Source organism: Natrix helvetica, assembly GCF_964273705.1.
Source record: "Natrix helvetica genome assembly, chromosome: 2".
Lineage (NCBI taxonomy): Eukaryota > Metazoa > Chordata > Lepidosauria > Squamata > Natricidae > Natrix > Natrix helvetica.
Genome location: NC_138552.1, coordinates 39573043 through 39595590, shown reverse-complemented (window position 1 = coordinate 39595590; position 22548 = coordinate 39573043). Strand labels below are relative to the sequence as shown.

General features: G+C 35.2%; 1 protein-coding gene across 1 annotated transcript in view; it reads left to right on the top strand.

Annotated features, from left to right (window-relative positions):
* EDIL3 (EGF like repeats and discoidin domains 3) overlaps positions 1-22548 on the top strand; it is a 259518-nt gene that overhangs the window by 225652 nt on the left and 11318 nt on the right. Inside the window, exon 9 of the mRNA XM_081943349.1 lies at positions 7883-8038. Within this exon, the coding sequence (XP_081799475.1) occupies positions 7883-8038 (156 nt within the window). The remainder of the gene's footprint in view (positions 1-7882; positions 8039-22548) is intronic.

Genomic DNA, 22548 nt, shown 5'->3' with positions numbered 1-22548 from the left:
AAATAATTTAAGATAAAAGGATCTCTAAACTCTGCTGGATCTGGCCAAGAATGTATGCAGCCCACTGTTATATATTCACCAGTAATCTTCACCTACTTCCAAAGCCTCTCCCCTGAGAAGTGTTTCACTACCTCCTTCACCTGTATATTTTATTTTAATTTTCCAGTTTTCTACCAGGAGAGCAACATATAATGCAATTTCCAGTTAATGAACCTACCTGGGATAGCTAGATTGCCTTAATTCTGCCGTAAACTAGATTTTATGACTTCCCTCCCCCCCATTTTTTTGTTCTAGAGCTCTTAAAAGTTTCCATCATTTCTTCCCTCCTTTCATCATTCCTTCCCTCCTTTTTTTTAGATTTCTGAGTTGGCCTAATGAACCTATTTGCCTCATAAAGGTATTGCTCTAATGTAGCAATGTTTTTCAACCTAATGGCATAAGGAAAACTTTTAGCTAATAGTTTTAATAGCAACATAAGTGACATTAATGAAACTATGACATTCAAAGTGCTTCTTGTTTGAATTCAGAACAAGGAGCTCTTAATTAATATTTAAGGGGTTTTAAAAATTGAAAAGCTTTCTACATTCTAATAGCAGCTGCTTTAGCTTTTTAAAAGAACAAATCCCATGTGTTATCTAAAGCAGGTTGGGTAAATTTTCTCTGCTAAAGGTCATACCTTTTCAAGGTTAATGAGATGAGTGTCACGTGCCAGATGTAGCAGAACTCTTGAAGGAAGTAGAAGATTGTGTGTCTCTCTTTTGAGAGCTCTGCTTTTTGCTTTCTCGTTTCCTCCTCTTCCTTTGTTCTTTTGGGATTTCTGTCTGTCTTAAGCAAAGGAAGATATATATGTTAAATTAGAGCAAAGTATGCTTAGGACTCTGACTCATACGTTATAAAAAGGAATATATATTTTATTCAAGTGTGCGCTAGAATTGAATAAGCTTGATTATTTGTTAATATCATTGATGTTGTATCATCAAATTCAGCAGTGTAATATTGATCTTTGTTCTATATCTGATCATAGTTTAATTATTACTTCAAATTATGTGTTTCAGAAACAGGTTAAGATCTTTAGAAAATTGTAGTTTAATGTCTCCCTATTGAATGAAAAAGTGGTGTAACAAATGCAAGCAGAGAATAGCAATGATATAAAGCATATGTTCAATGAAATGAATGCTTATCATATAAGTTTAAGACTAAAAATAAAAGAGAAAATAACTTGAAAGATAAACAGAAACATTTATGGGCACAGATGGTTAAATGCCCCATATATAGGTTTGTATAGTGTTGGAAGAAATGTCCTTCTGGATTCGGCTCCAAGTGGGGAAAAGAAACTGGAGACATGGAGGCTGCTTGGAAAGATGGTTTTAATGGTGGACAGGACCACGTGGCTTGAGTCCTGAACAGAAAATGTTGGTGGACAAGAGAAGAGAAGGAAGGAAGAGAAGCTGAGTCCCTGGTTTTATGCCCTCTCTTGCCTTTGATCTTGAGCTTGTATTCTGATTGGTTGTCAGACTCCCATGGGGCCATGCAGGGGCAACTCTCTAGGCTGCATTTTGAATCCAGGTTTGGTTGAGTTCTCAGATGCCATGTAGCGAGTTGGGTAAAGGGCCAATATTATCATGCCTTAATCCCATCCCTCTGGAGCTGAAGGGGAGAACTCTTTATTATGTAAAGTGGACTAGCTTGGCCTTCTTAATGGCCCATTGACAAAGTGGGGATGGGCAGGAAGCTACAGGGAACTATTCTGTCTTTAAAATGTTTCTCCCTTTTCACATCCAGAGAAATATTCTGCCTTTTCAATATTTCCTAGTATATTTCATTTTTCTGGGAGAGGGCTGGGTGATAACTTCGTACAATAGAAAAACACAGAAAAATACTACTGTAAAATCTCAGCAGACAGATTTCAAGCTAACATACGTAACAACAGAGATACTGAGAAAATGGCAAAAGTCCTGGTAAGATCTTGGCTAATAATTTTAAATGAAAGAATGATAGGAAAATGATTCCAATTATTAAAGGTGAGGTAGATAAAAGGTATAAAACGCCATGGATATAAACTGTCAACTTTTAAAATTTTATTCAGAGGTGTTTAGTAAACCAGAGAGTGTATCAAATGAAGATATAGAACCCTTTTTAAATAAAACTAATCTACCACTTTTAGATAAAATACAAAAATAACTTTTATTTGCTTCACTATCTGAGGAAGAGATTAAACAAATAATTTTAAAAACAGCAAGTGGTAAAATATCAGGTTTAGATGGGCTCCCTATTGAGTTGTATAAAATATAGACCTTTTTGTGACAAAACTGCCGCCTGTAAAAAGAGATATTTGATAAGGGAATTTTATCACCAGCATTTGAGACCTCTATTACAGTTATATTAAAAGCAAGTAAAGATCACACCCAATATTATTTATTAACAATTTTAACAGTATCAGCAATAGATTACAACAAATGATATCATTTGTTATCAAGAATGATCCAGCAGGACTAATAAAAACTAGGCAAGCAGCAGATAATATCCAATTAGTTGTAAATCTAAAAGATTTGAATAAATATAAAGTTAAATTTGTAATTTTCTCAGATGTTTAAACACCATTTGACAAAAATACACAGACAATACATATTTGCTGCACTATATAAATTTGGATTTCTTTTGGACACTACCACAATTGAGGAAGTTGCACTGGTTGTCAATTGCTTCTAGGTGTAATTAAAGGTGGGGATTGTCTTCTTTAAAGGTAAACATAGCTCAGAACCTGGATTTGTATGGAACCACCTTTGCCCAGCAAGTTCTATTTATCCACTAAGAACCCTTCAATCTAATCTCTGAGGAGGTTTTTATACCTCCTCCATCACTACTCCTCTCTTTTTTTTTTTAGCATAGTCCTCTAATTGAGTTTGATTTAGCTTCAATACTGCTGGTAATCAGGAAGGCCGATACATTTAGCTTTTCAGAAAGACTCGGTAGTTAGTTTCATTTTTTGATTAGCCTATGAGCCATATCAAAGTGCAGAGTTCCAAAGACAAATTATTACTAAAATCCGATAAATACAACTTAAAATGAAATTGGAATAAAATACAATCTAAGATGAAATTAGAATAAAATATAATAATTTAATATATGGATAAATAAAATATGATAAAATTATATTTCAGTGACACCCCTACATTCTACCCCAATCAGTCCACATATGCCGATCTCAACAGAACCATTTTGCTCAAGTTCTCTGCTGTGTTAAGTGTTGTTTTCTAATTCTGGCTGCACATCAGGTTAAGTTGTTTTGATATGGGGTGAACCCAATGGATAAATTATTTAGTATATAGACCCAGGTACCTGTCTCTCACCCTCTTATACAGGCAACAATCAAATGGAATGTGAGTCAGATCTTCTATCTCTGCCGCTCCACAAATGCAGAGATGTCCGTTATAGGGTAAGAATGGACTTTCCCATATCTGACCATTGTGTCAAGCTGTTCAAATCTCGCTTGTGTAAATATCTCTCTAAGATGTTTTGGCAGTTGGAACTTTAAATAGCTGTCTATAGAAAGACTTTGTAGTTTGATAAGAGAGCTTCACACCCTGAAGCAGGCATTGTTTATAACCAAGAATATTATTTCTCAGCAAACACGGTGTAGAGACATTTACAATGAAGTGAACTGTAAAATTAAGTAGGCAAACACACATATATTTACTTGCTTATTTATAAAAATTAGAAAGTGGGCACCTATACTACATAAAATAATTCTATTTAATTCCAAAACAAGCAACAATTAATTTGAAAATTGAAAATAATTATACTGCAGTTTGAATGAGAATATTTTATTTACAAAGGACTCAGACATGAGGAGATAAAACCAGATTGTTTTCCTATCATTTTAATGGGTTATAAACAGCACTAATTATTGTGAATTGCATATGTATGAAGTACAGTTATTTAAATTGAATCCGCTTCTCATTAAAACTGTGGGGAATACTAAGAAACACATTAATTTTTTTTCTGATGTCCTGATAGAATTGGTAATGACCAGAATTGCTAGATTTGTACTCAATAATGGGAAAACATCCTGCAGTTTTGCTTAATAATCTCTTGGCAAACAAATCTGTTAAGAATGTCAATCTGCTTTCAAACTGCACCCTTTCCCGGTACAAATTTTACGAGACACAGTTCTCTGTCACATGGATGGAGGCAATGTCTTAATTCCTTTCTCTATTTGGGAGACAGCCTTTTTTGTCTTTTTAAAATGAAGGTAGAAATGATAGGCTGAGAAAAGGGAGGATAACAGAAACTTGAAATAAAATTTGTAATTTGTAATTTCTATTTTTAAAAAGTCCAAGTAAAATAAAGAGGAATAGAAACTCCACATGGTAATTCTGAAGAATTAAGTGGGGAGTTTAGAAATGAATTTACATTAAAAACCGAGAGAGATCTAAGAGTCCTACTGGACAATTACTTAATTATGAACCACCAGTTTTCTATTGCTGTCAAAAAAAGCCAATGCAATCCTAGGCTGTATCAACAAATAGATAGCATCAAGATCACGTAAAGTGATAGTGCCGTTTTATACTGCATTTGTGAGATCATACTTGCAATACTGTATCCAGTTCTTGTCATCACAATAGAAAAAATATATTGAAACTCTAGAAGGAGTGCAGAGAAGCAACAGTTGAAGTTGACTAGGAGGCTGAAGCATACAATGAATCATTGTGGCAACTGCGTATGTAACCTAGAATTAAGGAAAAGTTTCCTATCAGTGAGTGTGTGTAATTAATCAGTGGAATGGCTTGTCTTTAGAAGTTGTGGATGCTCCATCACTGGAGACTTTTAAGAAGAGATTGGGCAACCATTTGTCCAGAATGATATAGGGTCTCCTGCTTGACCAAGGGGTTAGACTAGAACACTTCCAAGCTTCCTTCCAACTCTATTATTCTGTAGATATACAGTATTTATTTCTCTGTGGTGAGCAAGTCTTCTGTGGGGTCCTTGGTGCTTTCTGAGCTTGGTTTTTTCTTGAAGTGATTGGGGTTTGTTCTCTCATCTTTTAGTTCTTCACATAAGCTTAGTAACTGAATGAATATTTCAGGTTATGCATAAATAAATAATTTTCTTTAGTAATTATGATTTTAAATAATAAATGAAAATGTTATTGCAATCTATTTACAGCGTGTTCTCTTTATTTATAGCAGGTTTGTGCCATATTTTGTTCTGCTTAGAACACTGTTATTAAAATTTCTCAATAAAATTCGTGCTTTCCTTTGATTTTGAATAGTTCCATACCTTCCTTCTTCAAAAGGGACTGTTGACATTCTGATATCTAAAATTAAAAGTGTTATTACATTTTTTATTTTCCTTTTTTAAAATTAAATTTTGTTTTTTATATCTTGTGACATTGATCTACCTCCAAAAGAAACACTGAAACTTCTTTTTTTTGCCAAAAACGTTTTTATTTATTTTTAATTTTTAAAACAAACATAAAAATCCTCCTTCTTTACATCCTGTAGAAAGGGTATCAGTTGGTTACAAATGGGTTTTGTGCATCTCTTCTACCGTCATCAAGTATAATTCATATTAACTCTAGTGTCTTAACTCAAATGTTTATACATATTACCATCATCATACCTCCACTTTTATTTGACTATAATTGTTTAAACGTCCTTCGTCATGAAATATAGCAAAATTTAATACATAACCACATACTGGCATTTCATTTACTTATTTATAAAATCCTCCATTAACACTAAAGCCTTATATCATATTCTAGCTAAATATCCATAATATTTAATAACAGAGTTTTCTAATCCTCCTTTCCAGTTCGCTGTTTACCATTTACATCCACTTTCCTTTTATTATATCCATACATATGTATAGATTATTATTATTATCCTTTCTTTATTTGGCTATATTCTATGTAACCATTTCCCCCCCTAATAATCAAAACTTAACTGTGTCTAATTTAGTTCTCTTTTTTATTGTTATTATTATTATTAACCTTTGTATATAATCTCAGGTATCATTCAGTATTAATATCCAATTATTACTTATCATAACACTACACATTGTATACAGTATTATCATTATCAATTTTTTATTTAACTATACCTATTATTGCAAGAGTTTCACTAGGTTTAGCTAGTGGTTTTAAATTATACTCTTCCATCTACCAACCTGTATCTTTCCAATAACAAAACAATCTTATGTCCTCTGCCATTTGTGGTATCAATCTTCTAAGCTTCTTTTTAATCAGCTTTGTATGGACTGGTCCTAGCAACTCCTTGTTTGTAAGATATCTCATATATTTTCCTAATACTCCGCCATCTTAAACAAAGAGCACTCTCGCTTGGAAGGTTTTTTTAAGTTGAAACATGGATTTACAAAAGCCATTTTTCCCCCTCTTCCCTTGTTGAATACATGCTTCAATGGGACATTTGGCTTACCCCTATCACTCTGTAATGAGCCGTCAAAACAAACCGCGAAGAAAGGGAAAAGTTCCGCTTGAATACACAAAGCTTCAATCAACAAAACCTCCCGGCACGTAGCACTTGAAATATTTCCTTTTTTATATCTGTTTTGTATTTCAAATTAAAAAAAGAGGTCCAGTATTTGAATGAATTAAAAAATAGTAATACTCACAGCGATGAAAGACGAAAGCTTTGGTTTATAAATCACCGAAAGTCACAGAAAAAAAGATAGAAACAGAAGACTAAATCTGTCCATTTTAAAAAGCTTGTAAAGGTTTCATCCATGAAGATAGCATATAAGAAAATGGGATAATTACTATCCAGAACTGTTGCAAGATTAATTTTGCCGCTTGAATCTTCTATTCTTCAATTTAAATCAATTTTTAAATGTTTATAAGTAGTCTCTCTTTTAAAACAATGAAGATTCCTCACCAGCTGGAAACACTTTCACTTTCCATTCCCTCCATTTTGGGGGCGCCGCAACTTCATCAGCCTTGGCTGGATTTTTTGTCATTGGCTTGAATAAATTTCTCTTGCTTCTTTGGGGGGATTTTGCGATGTCCCCGAGTTAAGCAAGACATAGTCTTCCTGTTCACTGTCTCTATGGGACAGTTTAGATCCGTTTGGACCCCCCCCCCCCCGTGGCAAAAGTGTCGATTGCAATCTCAGAGCATTGAGACCGCACATTGTATCGTCGCGACTTCAGCCCCACCCCAAGAAACACTGAAACTTCTGATTGCATAGTCAGGAAATACTGCTATAGAAATTATTTCACTCTTTCCATTTTATTCACTAGAAAAACAGCAAATGGTACAAGAGTCCCATATTTTAAAATACCAGGTTTAATATATGTGGTAACAGTAGGAACTACCAAGTTACTAACCAAAGCAGTAGGCTGGATAAGAATGTGAAGACACAAAGATTCTTGGGATCCTTAGATCACTAGCCAAAATTTTGCAATAATGTTAATGTTTAAAATACTAATTCTTTTTGTAAAAATGAATTTCATAAAAATCGTAAAAATGTGTATGTAGAAAACAGGATGACAAAAATGCAAAAAAACTATTGAAGGAAAAGGATAAAAAATGCAACTTGGGGAATTTTTTTCCCCATTTTGTATCCAGGAAATAGAGGTAACGGAACAAGTAAAAATTGTTTTATATTAAAATTTTATCCATCTTGCATAATTGGGATTTTTGTAAGTATTTCCTTTTCAGTATTTAAAGTAATACGTTGGGGTAAAATTGATTGGTGAAAGAAAATATGTTCATTCCATTAGCCGAAAACATTAACACGTTTCTTTTACTTCTATCAGTCAGATCTTTCATAGTCTGATAAAGAAAACAATACATTTTAAGGTTTTTTTTAGTCTGTAAACGCAAGTTATTCTAACCTATGTTTTATTTTGCTTTGATTTATAGATTGATCTTCTTGTCCCTACAAAAGTCACTGGCATCATTACTCAAGGAGCTAAAGATTTTGGTCATGTTCAGTTTGTGGGTTCCTATAAAGTCGCCTATGGCAATGATGGACAACACTGGACCATATATCAGGATGAAAAGCAAAAAAAAGATAAGGTAACAAGGTGGTTGATATTTAGAATATTCAGTAGGCATTGATGTAGCATTCTTCAATCCCAACATTCTCCAAGCTAGTAAGTTGCAGGTTAAAGTATGCTGTATGGTTTTATGAGAAGTTCATGTTGAGGTTTCATGGTTAAAGGTCAATGCACAAATTAATATAAATATACTGACATTTACTCATACTTTAATAGTAATGTGCGTAAATTGTCAATTTAAACAACAAAAATAACATTTAAATGAATAATAAAAACTGCCAAATGAAAAACCATTATTAAAATTTTCTTTTCAACGTGTTAAAATAGTGGTCGGAACATAAAAATATATACTGAAGCAAATAATGTATATAATGATTTGAAAAATATTTCTAAAACTATTCACACATCAACTGGTAGAATTCATATAATATTAAATAATTTTTATTTATCTATTTTTTTAATTTACTTATTGAATTTATATAGCCTGCCATATCATTTGCATGGGACTCTGGGTGGCATACCAAATTAAATAATCAACATAATTCAACCATTAAGATTCATTAAAAGCAGTTAAAAAAACTATCCACCTTCTAAACCACTCCAAACTCAATTGCAGAAAATACTACTTCAGCAACAGAGTGGTCAGCGCCTGGAATGCTCTATCTGACTCTGTTGTTACATCCCAACCCCCCATAATTTAAACCTAAGACTGTCTACTGTTGACCTGACCCCATTCCTGGGCTCAGTAAGTGCACCAGTGTGCCTCTGTCCCTGTCCTGCTGTCTCCATTTATTTGTATATTACTGTGTTCATATTTATGTTTATACTTATACCTGTTCTCTTTTATATGTTTCATAAACTAAATTAAATAAAAATAAAATAAATACTTTAGTCCCAATATCTTAGGTGAGAATTCCCCAATATTTTTGAGCTAATAGATGTCACAAAATGGCTGTGATCCAAACGGCTGACAGAATTTGCCAACTGGAAAAATGCTTTCCTACCTCTTCCCCTCCTTTCTCTAAATTTCCCTCAGAATCTTAGATTTTTGTTTAATAGTTTAGAAGCTTTGGACACTTTGTGATCCAATGAACATCATTTCATCATAAGTGCCAGTAACTACTTGAGTTCTTATAACTTTCAATGTTTATTTTCAGTTATATACTTCCTTCATTGCTTTCCATTTTTTTAAAGTATCAGTTTCTTCTTCAGAGATTTTTGCCACGTTTTGTTTTAAAAATATTACATTTTTTGTTCCTTGCACTGAACATTCTTTTTTTTTATTTTATCTAGTAATGAATTGTTTGTTCTTCTTGTAGTCCAAGGTATTTTCAACTGTTTTCTTTTTCAGCGCACTATTCACTTTGTTTAGCCTTTCTGATGATCCAGCTTTCATAGCCGTGTCCAATAACTTTTAAAAAAAAACCAACCCATGACATTGGCAATCCCTACTTTTCTTGTCAGTGTGATATCTCATCCTTTAATGTCCACACTCTCTTTGCCCTTCTTCTGAAAGCCTGGACACATTCTAAATGAGGTAATGAACTCCCATGACCTCTTCATTCTTCTGCCGAAAAATTGCTTACATGGTTGTGAGACCCAGAGGAATTTTTGCAAATAAAAGTAATGTAAGAAATTGCCGCTTTGCTGTTCTCTATATCAGTATATCTCAAAGAACATAACATTATTTTAAAAAATATAATTCAAAGAATCTGTGTTTTTTTTAAAAAAAGCATTGCTACAGTCCTACTCATTTAAAACTGCTCAAGGTCAAGAAACAAGCAAGCACAGCAGGCATACCAGGAATGCTGCTGATTGCAGTAAATTAGAATAACAGAATTTTGAAAGCTTGGCCAGGTTTCTCTCTGTTTCTCCTTATGCTACAGAAGGAGTTTTTAACCTTTTTGTACCATAGATCTTCTTAAAGTCTAGTCATATCTATGAGCACTTTTTCGGGGGGGGGGGGGGAGAATGTATTTAAATGCATACGATAAAATACACAGATACATAGAGAATTACAAAGAAAATCAGTTATTGTCCAATACAGTTGTCACAATATTTAAAAACAGCAAATATATAATATATGTAGTACTTTATTAATAACCAGACAATAGAGGTAATCCTTGACTTACAAACACAATTGAGCCAAAATTTTCTGTTGTTAAGTGAGACATTTCTTAAGTGAATTTTGCCCCATCTTATGACCTTCCTTGCCACAGTTGTTAAGTGAATTACTGTGGTTGTTAAGTTAGTAACCCGGTTGTTAAGTGAATCTGGCTTCCCCATTGACTTTTCTTGTCAGAAGTTTGCAAAAGGTGATCACATGACCCTGATACTGTAAATTCATAAATATGAGTCAGCTGACAAGGGTCTGAATTTTGATCACTATCTTTGAACAGTCACTAAATGAACAGTTGTAAGCCAACAGTTTTATTTTATGTATTTTAGGATGCAATAATTTTGGATATAATTACGATTCTATAATAATTTTAGAGATTATTAATTGTGTTAAGTCAAAAACAACATTGGAGTCCAGAGGCCGTAAAGTACCTTGTCCAGCTATGTAATTGAATAAAAAAGCTAAATTTCATTTAGAGAATAGAATAACAGAGTTGGAAGGGACCTTGGAGGTCTTCTAGTCCAACCCTCTGCTTAGGCAGTAAACCCTACACCAGACAAATGATTAGCTAATCTCTTCTTAAAAACTTCCAGTGTTGGAGCATTTATAACTTCTGGAGCAATGGTGGGATTCAATTTTTTTTTTACTACCGGTTCTGTGGGCACGGCTTGGGCATTGCATGGCTTGGTGGGTGTAGCTTGGTGGCCGGGCCAGGAGAAGGATACTGTAAAATTTCCATTCCCTCCCCACTCCAGGGGGAGGATACTGCAAAATTCCTATTCCCTCCCAATCAGCTGTTACTCAGGAGGCAGAAAATAGATGGGGGGCAGGGCCAGTCAGAAGTGGTATTTACCGGTTCTCTGAACTACTCAAAAGTTCTGCTACCGGTTCTCCAGAACTGGTCAGAACCTGCTGAATACCACCTCTGTTCTGGAGGCAAGTTGTTCCATTGATTAATTGTTCTAACTGTCAGGACATTTCTCCTTAGTTCTAAGTTGCGTCTCTCCTTGATTGGTTTCCACCCATTGCTACTTGTTCTGCCCTCAGGTGCTTTGGAGAATAGTTTGACTCCCTCTTCTTTGTGGAAATTCCTTGATATCCGAAAACTGCTATCATGTTACCCCTAGTCCTTCTTTTAATAAGACTAGACATATCCAGTTACAGCAACCATTCTTTATATGTTTTATCCTTGAGTTTTATCCTTAGTGAAAATAAAGTTGTACTTTTTTCCCATCCAAGTTCACAGATCCCTGTGAGCAACCAAAGCTCGGTGTAGTAGCCTTTAGTAGTTGAAGGAGCCATTCATTCTTCAAAGAGAGGAAGTGCAATGTAGGGTTTAAGGGCCATAGAGCCATAGAGATAAAACAGGGTATGTGTGTGTGTGCCCTTGCATGTGTGCATATATATGTGTATATGTATATACATATATTTGTGTGTGTGTGTGTGTGTGTGTGTGTGTGTGTGTGTAGGTAGATATAGATGGTGGATAGCTATACTTATAATCTGATGGATGGATGGATGGATGGATGGATGGATGGATGGATGGATGGATGGGTGGGTGGATGGATGGATGGATAGGCAGGCAGGCAGGCAGGCAGGCAGGCAGGCAGACATATAGATATACAGGTAGATATAGATAGATATATACCTATATTCTTTTTTTCTCCTCCATGTACTATTGCTCACATATATATGTTATATATATAAATTCTCTAGTGAAACTGTAAAGGGAACTATTGTGAGTAATACTAAAGAGAGTAAAAATTAATCCACCAGCTGGTTTTTTTTCATTTCTCCAAAAATCAGATTTCTGTGTCATTTGTGATTGGAGTGTCTGCTATGAACTGGAATGATAGCTTAGATCAGTGGGTCCCAAAGTGGGCGGTACGGCCCTCTGGGGGGCAGTGGGATGACTTAGGGGGATGCTAAGAGGCAAGGGGGGTGGCAGGGGATGCTAAGAGGCAAGGAGGGTGGTAGGGGGCGCTATGAGGGTGAGGGAAAAAAGATCATGTTGGCTGTAGAGGGCGTCGCCCCTAGGTTGGTAGCTTCCCCTTAGCTAATTCTCAGATGGAAAGGAAAAACTTGCCGAGGAGAAGATGGACTGTTTTAAGCCCATTGGTGTGGCAGAAGGACAAAATTACCCAAACAAATCCGGAAATAGCTTCAGGTTTCCCTTTAAGCAACGTCACCACCCTCCCTTCCAATCACTGCCTTCTTCCCAGGAGAGGGGCGCACACCGCTTCAATCTCCCATCCCCCAACACTGCCAGCATCTTAACCGACCGGCTTGGCTTGTGAAAAGTTTTTTTTTAAAATGGTCGGTGGGTTGGGAGATCGTGCACAGTGTTGTTAGGGGGAAAAAAACCCCCAACAATTGAATTCTAGTTGGGCTTGCAAGAGAACCCTTTGCCACTGGTTTAAAAAACGGTCACATATTTCATGCCATCCTTTTCCTTTGCATGGAGACGCTGCTGGGTAAAAGTAACTGGGAGGAGGGGATGATGAACGGAAGTGCGGTTACTCCCTTTTGGTGGTGTGGATTTTGGTTAGGGAGGTGGATTACAAGCAGGAGGGATCTCGCATTGCAATCTTCCATTTGTAGCCTTGGAAATACGGGTGTTGTTAAACTCACAGGAGCTTTCTTTGATATAGGTATAGTATACTATATGTATATACTACTATGGTATAGGTCAGGACTCCCCAAACTTGGCAACTTTAAGACTTGTGGACTTCAACTCTCACAATTCTCCAGCCAGCATAGCTGGGAATTGAAGTCCATAGCTGTCTGAAGAATTCTGGGAGTTGAAGTCCACAAGTCTTAAAGTTGCCAAGTTTGAAGACCACGGGTATAGGTTCTCCTGCTTCAGCAGGGGGCTGGACCAGAAGACCTTCCATCTCATTTATTCTAAGTTTATAAAAGCTCCACTAAATGCTGGTCGCGGGTGGATTTTCTTTTAGGATATGTGTTTAGTTTTTGAAATATCCCCATTCCCATCCTCTCTCCTTGCGGAATTACTGATTTTGAATAGTTGGTTCGGTGAGCAGAAGTTTAGCCATTGAAACCATGTAAGCATTTAAAGGCAGAATGTTTGTGTTGTGCAAAATAATTGGCAATCTGAAGGAGATAAGATTATATTGTAGGCCTTTATATGTGTGGATATGTGCACACATAAATTTTGCAGCAGGGTTAACAATGACCAGAGCACCTCTTGGTTAGCATAACCAATAAGAAACTTGGCCAATAATATTAAGGCAAGTATGAGCAATTATCTGTCCATGGTTGCTTAAAAAAAAATGACACCAGAGTTTCTTGCCATTTTTGGATGGGGACTGATGAAAACAGTAATACAAATCTTAAAATTGAGATTTTTTTTTTAAAAAAGGAAAAAATGATTGTATTTCAGTTTTGCTTAGATGTGTGATGTGAGTCAACCGTTTTTGATATTTAGACCACCAAATCTTAAAGACTATGCAGATGGTTTGGAAGGGGTTAGTAGCAAAGCCAGTGTTGATATTGTGGAAATTAATGAAACTGAAAATTACAATGATGTTATTGCAGGGATGTGACTATCTAGCTAAAGTTGTTTCTCTGACATTCTAAGACTTAGATGTCTGAGTGATATCACGATCTTCTTTTGATGGAATTTCCAGATTGGGTGATAAATCCATTTTCAGATACTGAGGAAGATGGGATAGTAGAGGAACAATCCATAGAGCTGCAAAATGACATTGAGCTTGAAGGTCAAAGTTTAAGAAATCGTACCAAGAGTTTTGGTTACAGAAAAAAAATTCTGATTGCTATCCTGTACTATGGACAGTGGTTAAGAAGCTCCTTGTTGCATTTCCAACATCATATTTGGTGGAACGTGGCTTCAGTGTGGTCATCCAACTTCTCTCCAAGCAAAGAAATCGACTCCAGATTACTGAACGTGGTGATTTAAGACTCCTGCTAAGTGACTTAAAACCAGACACTGGGAAACTGGTATCACTTCATCAAGCCCATCCATCACATTAACAATTTACTGAACAGTGAAGTAGTTACTAAATTTTACTGAGTTTACTAAGTTACTACTTACTAAGGTTCTTGATAAATGACTATCAGTCTTTGAAAACCTGGTATCACTGGAGCATGTTCAACAATTTTGTTGAATTAACATTAACTAAAAAGGTTTTTGAATTGGATTTTGAATAAATGTGCAATTAATTGTTGCCGTTTTGAATTTTACTGTTACTATCTTCCTTCCGTCATGCAAACCGACCAGTCACATGACCCCACCAGCCACACCCACCAAGCCACGCTCACAGAACCGGTAGTAAAAAAATTGAATTCCCCCACTGGGTGGGGGGCACTGAGGATCAGTTTGTAGCACCAAGGGGGGGGGGACTGAAAAAGTTTGGGAACCACTGGCTTAGATTAACAATTTTATCTGGGGGAAAGGTAGTACATAGAATGCATTATACTAAAGCAGATTTATCCAAATTAAATAATAATAACAAATATTAAATCCATAATAAACATCATCATAGTATCATAGAACCATAACCGTTGACAGAATCCATATCCTTAGCTATTCATCCAAAGCTATGGAAAAGATACTTGTCCAAAACCAAAATGAAGGTATATGTTTAAGAGTAATGCAAGCCATCAAAGAACTGATACTGTTTGGGCTCAACTCCAGTTGCACACTTTCCAATGGAAGCAGTGTAAAAATAAGAGTAGGTGCTCCTGCTGTTTCAAACTGCTAGGTATTCATGTTTAAATTGTTACTCCTTTGGGAATACAGACCAGTGAAGCTGCTATGATATACCATTAGAATGTTGTTGTTTTGAATAGCGAATATTGAACATGAATGCTGTTTTTATACCTACACTGAGTGGAAATTGCTGAATTTGTTGAAACTACATTGAAAAAATATATATTTTAGAAGAAAAAAAAACTGAGTTAAATAGTGATCTTGCTTTTCTCAACTAGAGGTCAGTAGATCACTGCAGTTTCAGGGCCTGAATATGGTATCATACATGGTAAACAAATCTTTTATTAAAAAAAACCTTTTGCAATCTGTGATTTGAGAAAAAAGAAAACATATTACATCACATGAAATAAAACTCTTATTATTACAAATCTTTTCTCAGTGTTCTTGGGATGTAGCAAACAGAGAATGAAACATGCTCAAGGAGGAGATATAGTTAAAACTACTTCTTATACACTTCTTTACACAAGATGGTTCTCTTTACACATGAGAAAGTTCCCTATCCACAAGATTGATTTTGTATCCCAGTCTGTCAGTTCTAAAATAACCTGATTTGACTTGAGCCCTTTCAGATGCCACATATCAGATTTAGAATAAAATTGAAACCAGAATTTGGAAACGTAAAGCGATCATAAGAAAGTCAGAAATGCACGCAATTTTATTAAATGTTAATATAACTGCATCCCTTTGGCAAGCACAGTAGCATTGCCCTGGCAGAGTATCTTGCAGAATTTCAGACAAATCTACAACAATTTTAGTGCCAAATATTTGGATTTTTTTTAAGTGCAGGATAATACATCTACTGTACATTTTGGGTTTTAAATAAGTGTTATATTATTTAACTCTCCACTCCCACCCTGACATATAGCTAAGGGGAATACAGTAAATGTTTGGACAAGATGCACATCTGGCACACGACATCAAACTACATACTATAAATTACTTGTATTAAAGATTACCTGAAAATCCCATATAAATATTTTGAGTTTTTTTAAAGGAAAAGTGACAGAGATATCAAGGCACTGGAAGAAACAAAGTTATTCAAGAACAGATTGAAGGGCATTACGGTCATAAGAAAAGAAAACTAAAGTAATACATAAAAATACACTTTAAATACTCAGAAAAAAGACCAACCCTTTTTCATCCCAGTCTGCTGGACATAAATAATGGATATGAGTCTCACAAAAGCAGATCTGGCAACAGTAAAACCAATTAAGAAGAGGTGCTATGAGTCTCCTTCATTGGATGTGTTCAGTAAAGATTGGGCAGCTATCTATCTGGAGTGTTCTAGTTTGAAATCTTCCACTGAGTATAAACTTGGACATGATGGCCCAAACAGTCTCATCCAATTCTAATAATAGTCTGAGTCTTACAGCAGGAGTATACAGTATTTATTTATTTTATTTAATTAATTAGAACATTTATATTGCCACCTACTCGCATATGGTGACTTAAGGTGGCTTAAAAGGATGTAAGAACAGCATATAAAATAAATAAAAGTAATAAAAAATAAAAAAAAATAATCCCCCACTCCAATAGTATAATAATATTGTAAAATAATAATAATAAAGGAGTCTTAGTAAAGCTAGTGCAGCATGGTTCCTTAACTCCACTCTACTACTAGTAGATTAAGGATGGGTAAATCAAGGGTTCATTATTTCATCCATTTTGCTGCAATAAATTTCCTCTGAAGTATTTTCAGATTTTTCAAATATACTGCCCAAAGGGGTGGGGGGAGCTTTGCTCTGTTGGAGATCATTGTAAGTACTGCAAAGAAGACAGTTTAATTGCACCCCACAGCTATTATTGAAAGATAAAGGGTGCATTTCAAACAATCTTATGCTAGGCAATTAAGCAGACTGAGTTTCCTAAAATTTCCTCGTATTTGAATGGAACCTGACTATTAAAGAAAATGCTAGTTTTATTAAATTGTTTAAATACTTTTAAAATTCAAAATTAAACCTTATATTTTATTTTTAAATGATAAAGCCAACAAATAAGCCCAAATATATAGTTGCATTCTATAACATTCTTGCATTCCTGTAATATTACACTAGTTTCTGTTAAATGGGTTTTAATAGTCTGTGTTAATACTTATTCTCAGCTGATGGTATCATGGCCCTGCAATGAAAAAACCAAAGAATGCAGATCCATGCGTGAGGAAAGAAATTAAAATAAGTGAAACTTCAAAATGATTTTGGAAAAAAGATATCAGATTGTAACTTGTTTCCTTTTGATACTATTATATAGATGTCACTAAGATAACAGAAAATAGTCTTGAGCCTCTGAGAAAGGTTGTTATGAAAACACCTTAAGCATCTCATTGTTTTACAAGGGCACCTTGTTATTTGATAAATTAGGATGGATGGCTATGTCACATATGGTTTTCTTCTGTGTCTAATTTTCTTGATGGATAAGTTCATTTCAGCCTATTTCCACATCTGTCCCACACCCCCAGTGACACAAATAGTACATACCTGAAATACGTGTCTCTAAATATGCATATTTTGGTATATACTAATATGTACATTTGTACTTTCTTCCCAAATATATCAATTTTGGTGTTCATATGTTTAATAAATATTTTTTTTACACTAGCAAACTGCGCAGTAAAATTCTAAAAATTGCAAGTCTCCAGGCAAGGCCTCTAGTTTACATTAAAAAAAAAATTCAGACCAAATGTTTATTTCTTTGCTTGTTTTCCACATTTTTGACTGTCTCCGTCAAAGAGGTAGTTTTCTTCACTAATTTTGAGAGCCAGTTGGTTTAGTGGTTCAGCCTGGCATCAGAAACCAGGAGATTGTATATTCTGAAGCTGCTTGGCTGATTTTAAATCATTGATCTCATTCAGTCAAGCCCATCTCACAGGGTTTTGTTGCGGAGAAAAAAGGAAAAGGGAGTAGTATTAGCTGCCTTGAGTTATTTATTAAAATAATAAAGATGAACATAATAATTAAATTAATTATTATAATAATTAAAAGAATAAAGAATAAAGATAATAAAATAATAAATAAATAAAGTTTGGCTCATTGATTTCCAGTAGGATTGTAATGCTTTGATTTATTTTGTTGTTCTACTACATTGTCTTCAGCTAGCATGAACCATTCACTTTATATTATTCACCTTGGGTTTTTATTAAATCATCCAGGAAAGATTACTATGACAGATGCTGGGCCATCCTGTAATATTTAGCTATTTAAGAAATAAAGTCTTTAGTTAATTCTACCATATAGAATTTAAAAATATTGCTTTCCAGGACGAACTAGAATAATAGCTTGCTATAAATATAAAGATTATTTCATGTCCTTGTCCAATTAATTTTAATATATATATATTTCTAAGGGCTGGCACAACAGTGTGACAATATGTGAGAAACAAGGTCACCAGAGATTTTAAACTGGATTTTTGATGGGTTGAGGCAGGACAAGGAGACAGAACAATTGACAGGCCACAAAAAATGAGTGACAATTTCTAATTGAATTATTTAATTTGCTAGTTTGACTCACTGGGAATAACTTGTTCTATTTTTCCAAGGACATTCTCTATTCTTGTCTCTCTTCTTTACAATGTTTTGTTTTATTCTTTTTTATTTCCTGCAGCTTTGCCAACATAGATTTTCTAATCCTTAAATCACTTGCATCCCATAATTTCTCATTTTATTCATGATGAAATAGATGCATAATGGGGTAAATCAAAAAAGACTTAAGGCAGCATGCAAAATTTAAAGTAACATTTCACAACCAAATGCAAAAAATATCAATGAATTGGGAAAATACACAAACAAAAACATTCTACCACCTATCATCAATCAAGCAGAATTGCAAATCTGTTTCTGGCCTGTGTGAAAAGCCAGGTTTAAAGCTTTCCTGAAGGATGGTACAATTGGTGCCAAATAGATCTTAAAGGAAAAATTAAATAGTGATACATGATGCACATGTCTAAAAAATGTGAGCTTCTGCTTGCTAAAAATCAGGTCAAGAAAGCAGCCAGTCAGAATTTGGCTAAGGAATAATTGGTTCTTCCTACAGTCCATCAGTGACGTGTGGTGAGGTTTATGGCTGGTGAGGCTGGTGATGTCATCAGGAAGGTGGGGAATGGGACCATGTGTGCTGGAGGCTGAGGCTGCCTCAGCCTCCAGCACACGTGATCCCATTCCCTGCCTTCCTGAGCGCGCTCCGCCGGCTCGCGCTCCGCAGTCCCCAACAGCAGCTGCTTTTCAGTGCTTTTCTGTGCATCTGGAGCGCGCTCCGCCGGCTCGCGCTCCGCAGTCCCCAACAGCAGCTGCTTTTCAGTGATTTTCTGAGCGTCTGGCGTTTAGGACATCCAGCTATCTACCTAAACGCCAGACAGACAGAAAAGCACGGAAAAGTACTTCGCCTCCAAGCCACTTCATCTTGATGACATCGCCGCAGCGGCTGGGTGTGGCCGGACCTCCAGAGCGGCACCGAGGAAATATATATTATAATTTATTATTATATATTATATATTATTTCATGATGAGAGGTGAGGCTCTGCCTCCCCTGCCTCCCCTGACCGCACGTCCCTGCAGTCCATAATACCTGTATTAGCCATATCCAATCCATAATGAGAAAGCATCGTTTTTTTCTTAGTCTTTCTTAACATCCAAGTCTCAAAACTGTACATTGCCTCCTGAAAGACATTTAGCTATTACAATCTTTGTTGTCACTGACATTTTCTTGTCCTTCAAGTTGAGTTTATCATCTTCCCCTAGCATTAACTATTCATTATTCCAGTACATTGTTCATCTTTGTCTGTTTTTCAGCCCAAGAAGACAAACTCTACTACTTTCACTTCTGCACAATCTATAATTTTAGTAATCTTGCATCATAATGTTATTTTTCCTTTTCCTAATATGTAACAATAATCTATAATGTTACTTTACTTTGCCTATTACTATTGGCACAATCTTTGCTTTCTTTTGCCAGTCATTGTATTTCTATTTGAACATCTTTGTATTTTGTGATTATTTTGTTCATTCTATTCTGCTGTCTCCAGGTATTGATCTTATTATTACTATTGGTTGGCCACGTAGTCACCTTCACACAGTAGATCACAATTGAGTTTAGACTGGATTCCACATTTTTATCCAACTATCAAGTCTTCCCAAGGACGTGAGATAGCACTTGTTGTTTGATATTAAAAGTATTGCTGCACACTGTAAATCAATCCAAGTAAAGTTGCTTTTTGCAATGGGCTCATGATGATTTTGTCACTATCAGTATTGTTCAGTAGTGTTAGTGCTCCAGATATTTTGGGATTACACCCAAGGTGCTTATGCACAAAAATGTGAAATCACGACCGCCAGTTCTTTAGCTTGTGTTGCACTTGATCTGTGTTCTTCCCCAAAACCTAGGATGTTTGATGTATCAGTATAGTATATGTGTGAATCTAAGCAGTGTATCTTTTTTGTAATAGATAGATGAACATTTTGTCAATATGCAGATTTTCTAATTGGCATCCAAGATTTTTGGATGTGGCACCCAGTGTGCCAATAGCTACTGGGACCACCACAGTCGGTTTATGCCATAATCTTTCGATTTCAATTTTCAGATGTTGATACTTTGTGATCTTCTTGAATTCTTTGTCTGTTATTCTACTATATCCTGGCAACATCAGTTATACAGTCATTTCCTTTTAATCCCAGTTAAATCTGATATGTTATAAACCAGATTTATCAGTTTGTATTCAGAATTCCTGCAATATTTAAGCTTCTCATTTTCAACAACTTTTAAACTCAATTTTTTGTCACTGTTACATGACAATTTTTATAAATGTCCCAGTGAATAATTTTTGTGATTGTATTATGTCATTTTTTAAAAGATTATGTAATCTTTTTTCATGAGCTAAGATCTACAGTTTGGTCAGCCTCTTTGCACAATCTGCAGTTTGAATCATCTGGCAATTTTTGCATTCAGGCCTTGATTGCATTACTTTACATAACTTGTTCTTAAGCAGCCAAAATCAAGTCTTCCAATTTGTAATGTTCCAGTATGTAGGCCATTGTCACAGTTTATCTTTCTCCACAGTCCCTTCAGTCTTTCATTGACCATGTAATCCTTTTCCTTGCCAGAATTCTGTTTGTTTTGAATTGTTTTCATTATATGGATGTTCATGTTTTGTTTCCTGCACCTTCCATATATTCCAATTTTTAACTTGCATCAATGCTTGTTCTTGGCCGTATTTTATGTAATCAGCCTAGGTGTGCTTTTCTTCTTTGACCTGAAGTAAACCTGAAGTATTGTTTGACCTGAAGTAAACCTCTTCTTCCATTTCTGAGGGGCACATGTAATCTATCAATATCACCAGGGGGATGTAATGCATCGTGAATAGTTAAATTTCTTGTTTTTCAGGACAGCTTGTGTCCAGTTAATAATTCCAGCACTGTATTATACCACAATATGGCCCAGGTATTGATGACTTTGATCAGTTTTCCACCATTTATTTTTGTCCTTAGCACTTTGCTCACTTTTGAGATGGATTCTTCATTAATCACATTTTAAGTTGTCCGTGCTTGATTTTATCCACTTGTAAAATGCCCACTGATTTGTAGGCTTTATCCTGATTGTTCCTGATGACATTTCAATTTTATTGCTGTTCATGATTTTACTCCCAACTGGGGATCAATTCATTGTATTCAGTACTGATTCTGTACTGACTTTCATTGTTGGTTCTTCAAACTTATCTTTTCTGTAGTTCATATCAACTTTTACCTTTATATTTACAATTGTTGTTATTTGAGTTTCTTCTACTATTCTATCATTGTTTCTAGGCCTCTATTTTCACAATTTTTTTCTGAATCTCATCCAGTTTTGCATCCCTTGTTCAGTAGCACCCACCTCTGCCCCGGAGGTGAGGCAGGCCCCATTATCCTGGCCTTCTGAAAAGTGGTTAAAACATAACCCTGTGTAGGAGGCCCAGAGAATCACCTACGTGTGAGGTTTAGTAATCCCCTAAGTATCCTTCCTTCCCCTTTTAACTAAAGTACCCTAAATTTGTTCTGTACACATTTCTGTAAAATGTGAAAAATAAATAAAATATTTATATTGAAATATAAATACTTTGTGGTACACCTCAACTTTGTAATTTTCTACATTTAACTCACATGTTTAACCCAGTAATTGCTTGAAATCATCACAATTATTTTAAAAGTTTCAATCTGCATTCTCTTTCACCCTTCAGGGTTTTTTTAACAATTAATTTCCCCTTTGGGGTAATGCTTGTGTGATTACCCTTCTGCAATCATCTGGCAAGGAGGAAGAGGAATATACCTCTGCACATTAGCTTATCCCACCTTAGCAAACGAAGCCTAAAATGTGACCTGTATATCATGTAGACATTTACATTTAATCAGTTTACTTTGCTGTTTGAAACGATTACCTTGTTAGCATATATTTCTTTGGAATTGATGTCATTTCATTCATTAGCAGCTTTTTAAGAGAAATCTGCAAGCTGCATACCAGTGATAAAATACCATCTCAGTTTTTCAAAAGTGCACATAAACAATATTTTTTCTTATTGTCTGCTTGCAAAATTATACCCTTTACTGAAGTATCATTAAAGGGTAATTAAATTATAAAAGTAGTACAATATTTCAGTGAGCTACAAACATTATATACATATTCTACATTGCTGGAGGGAT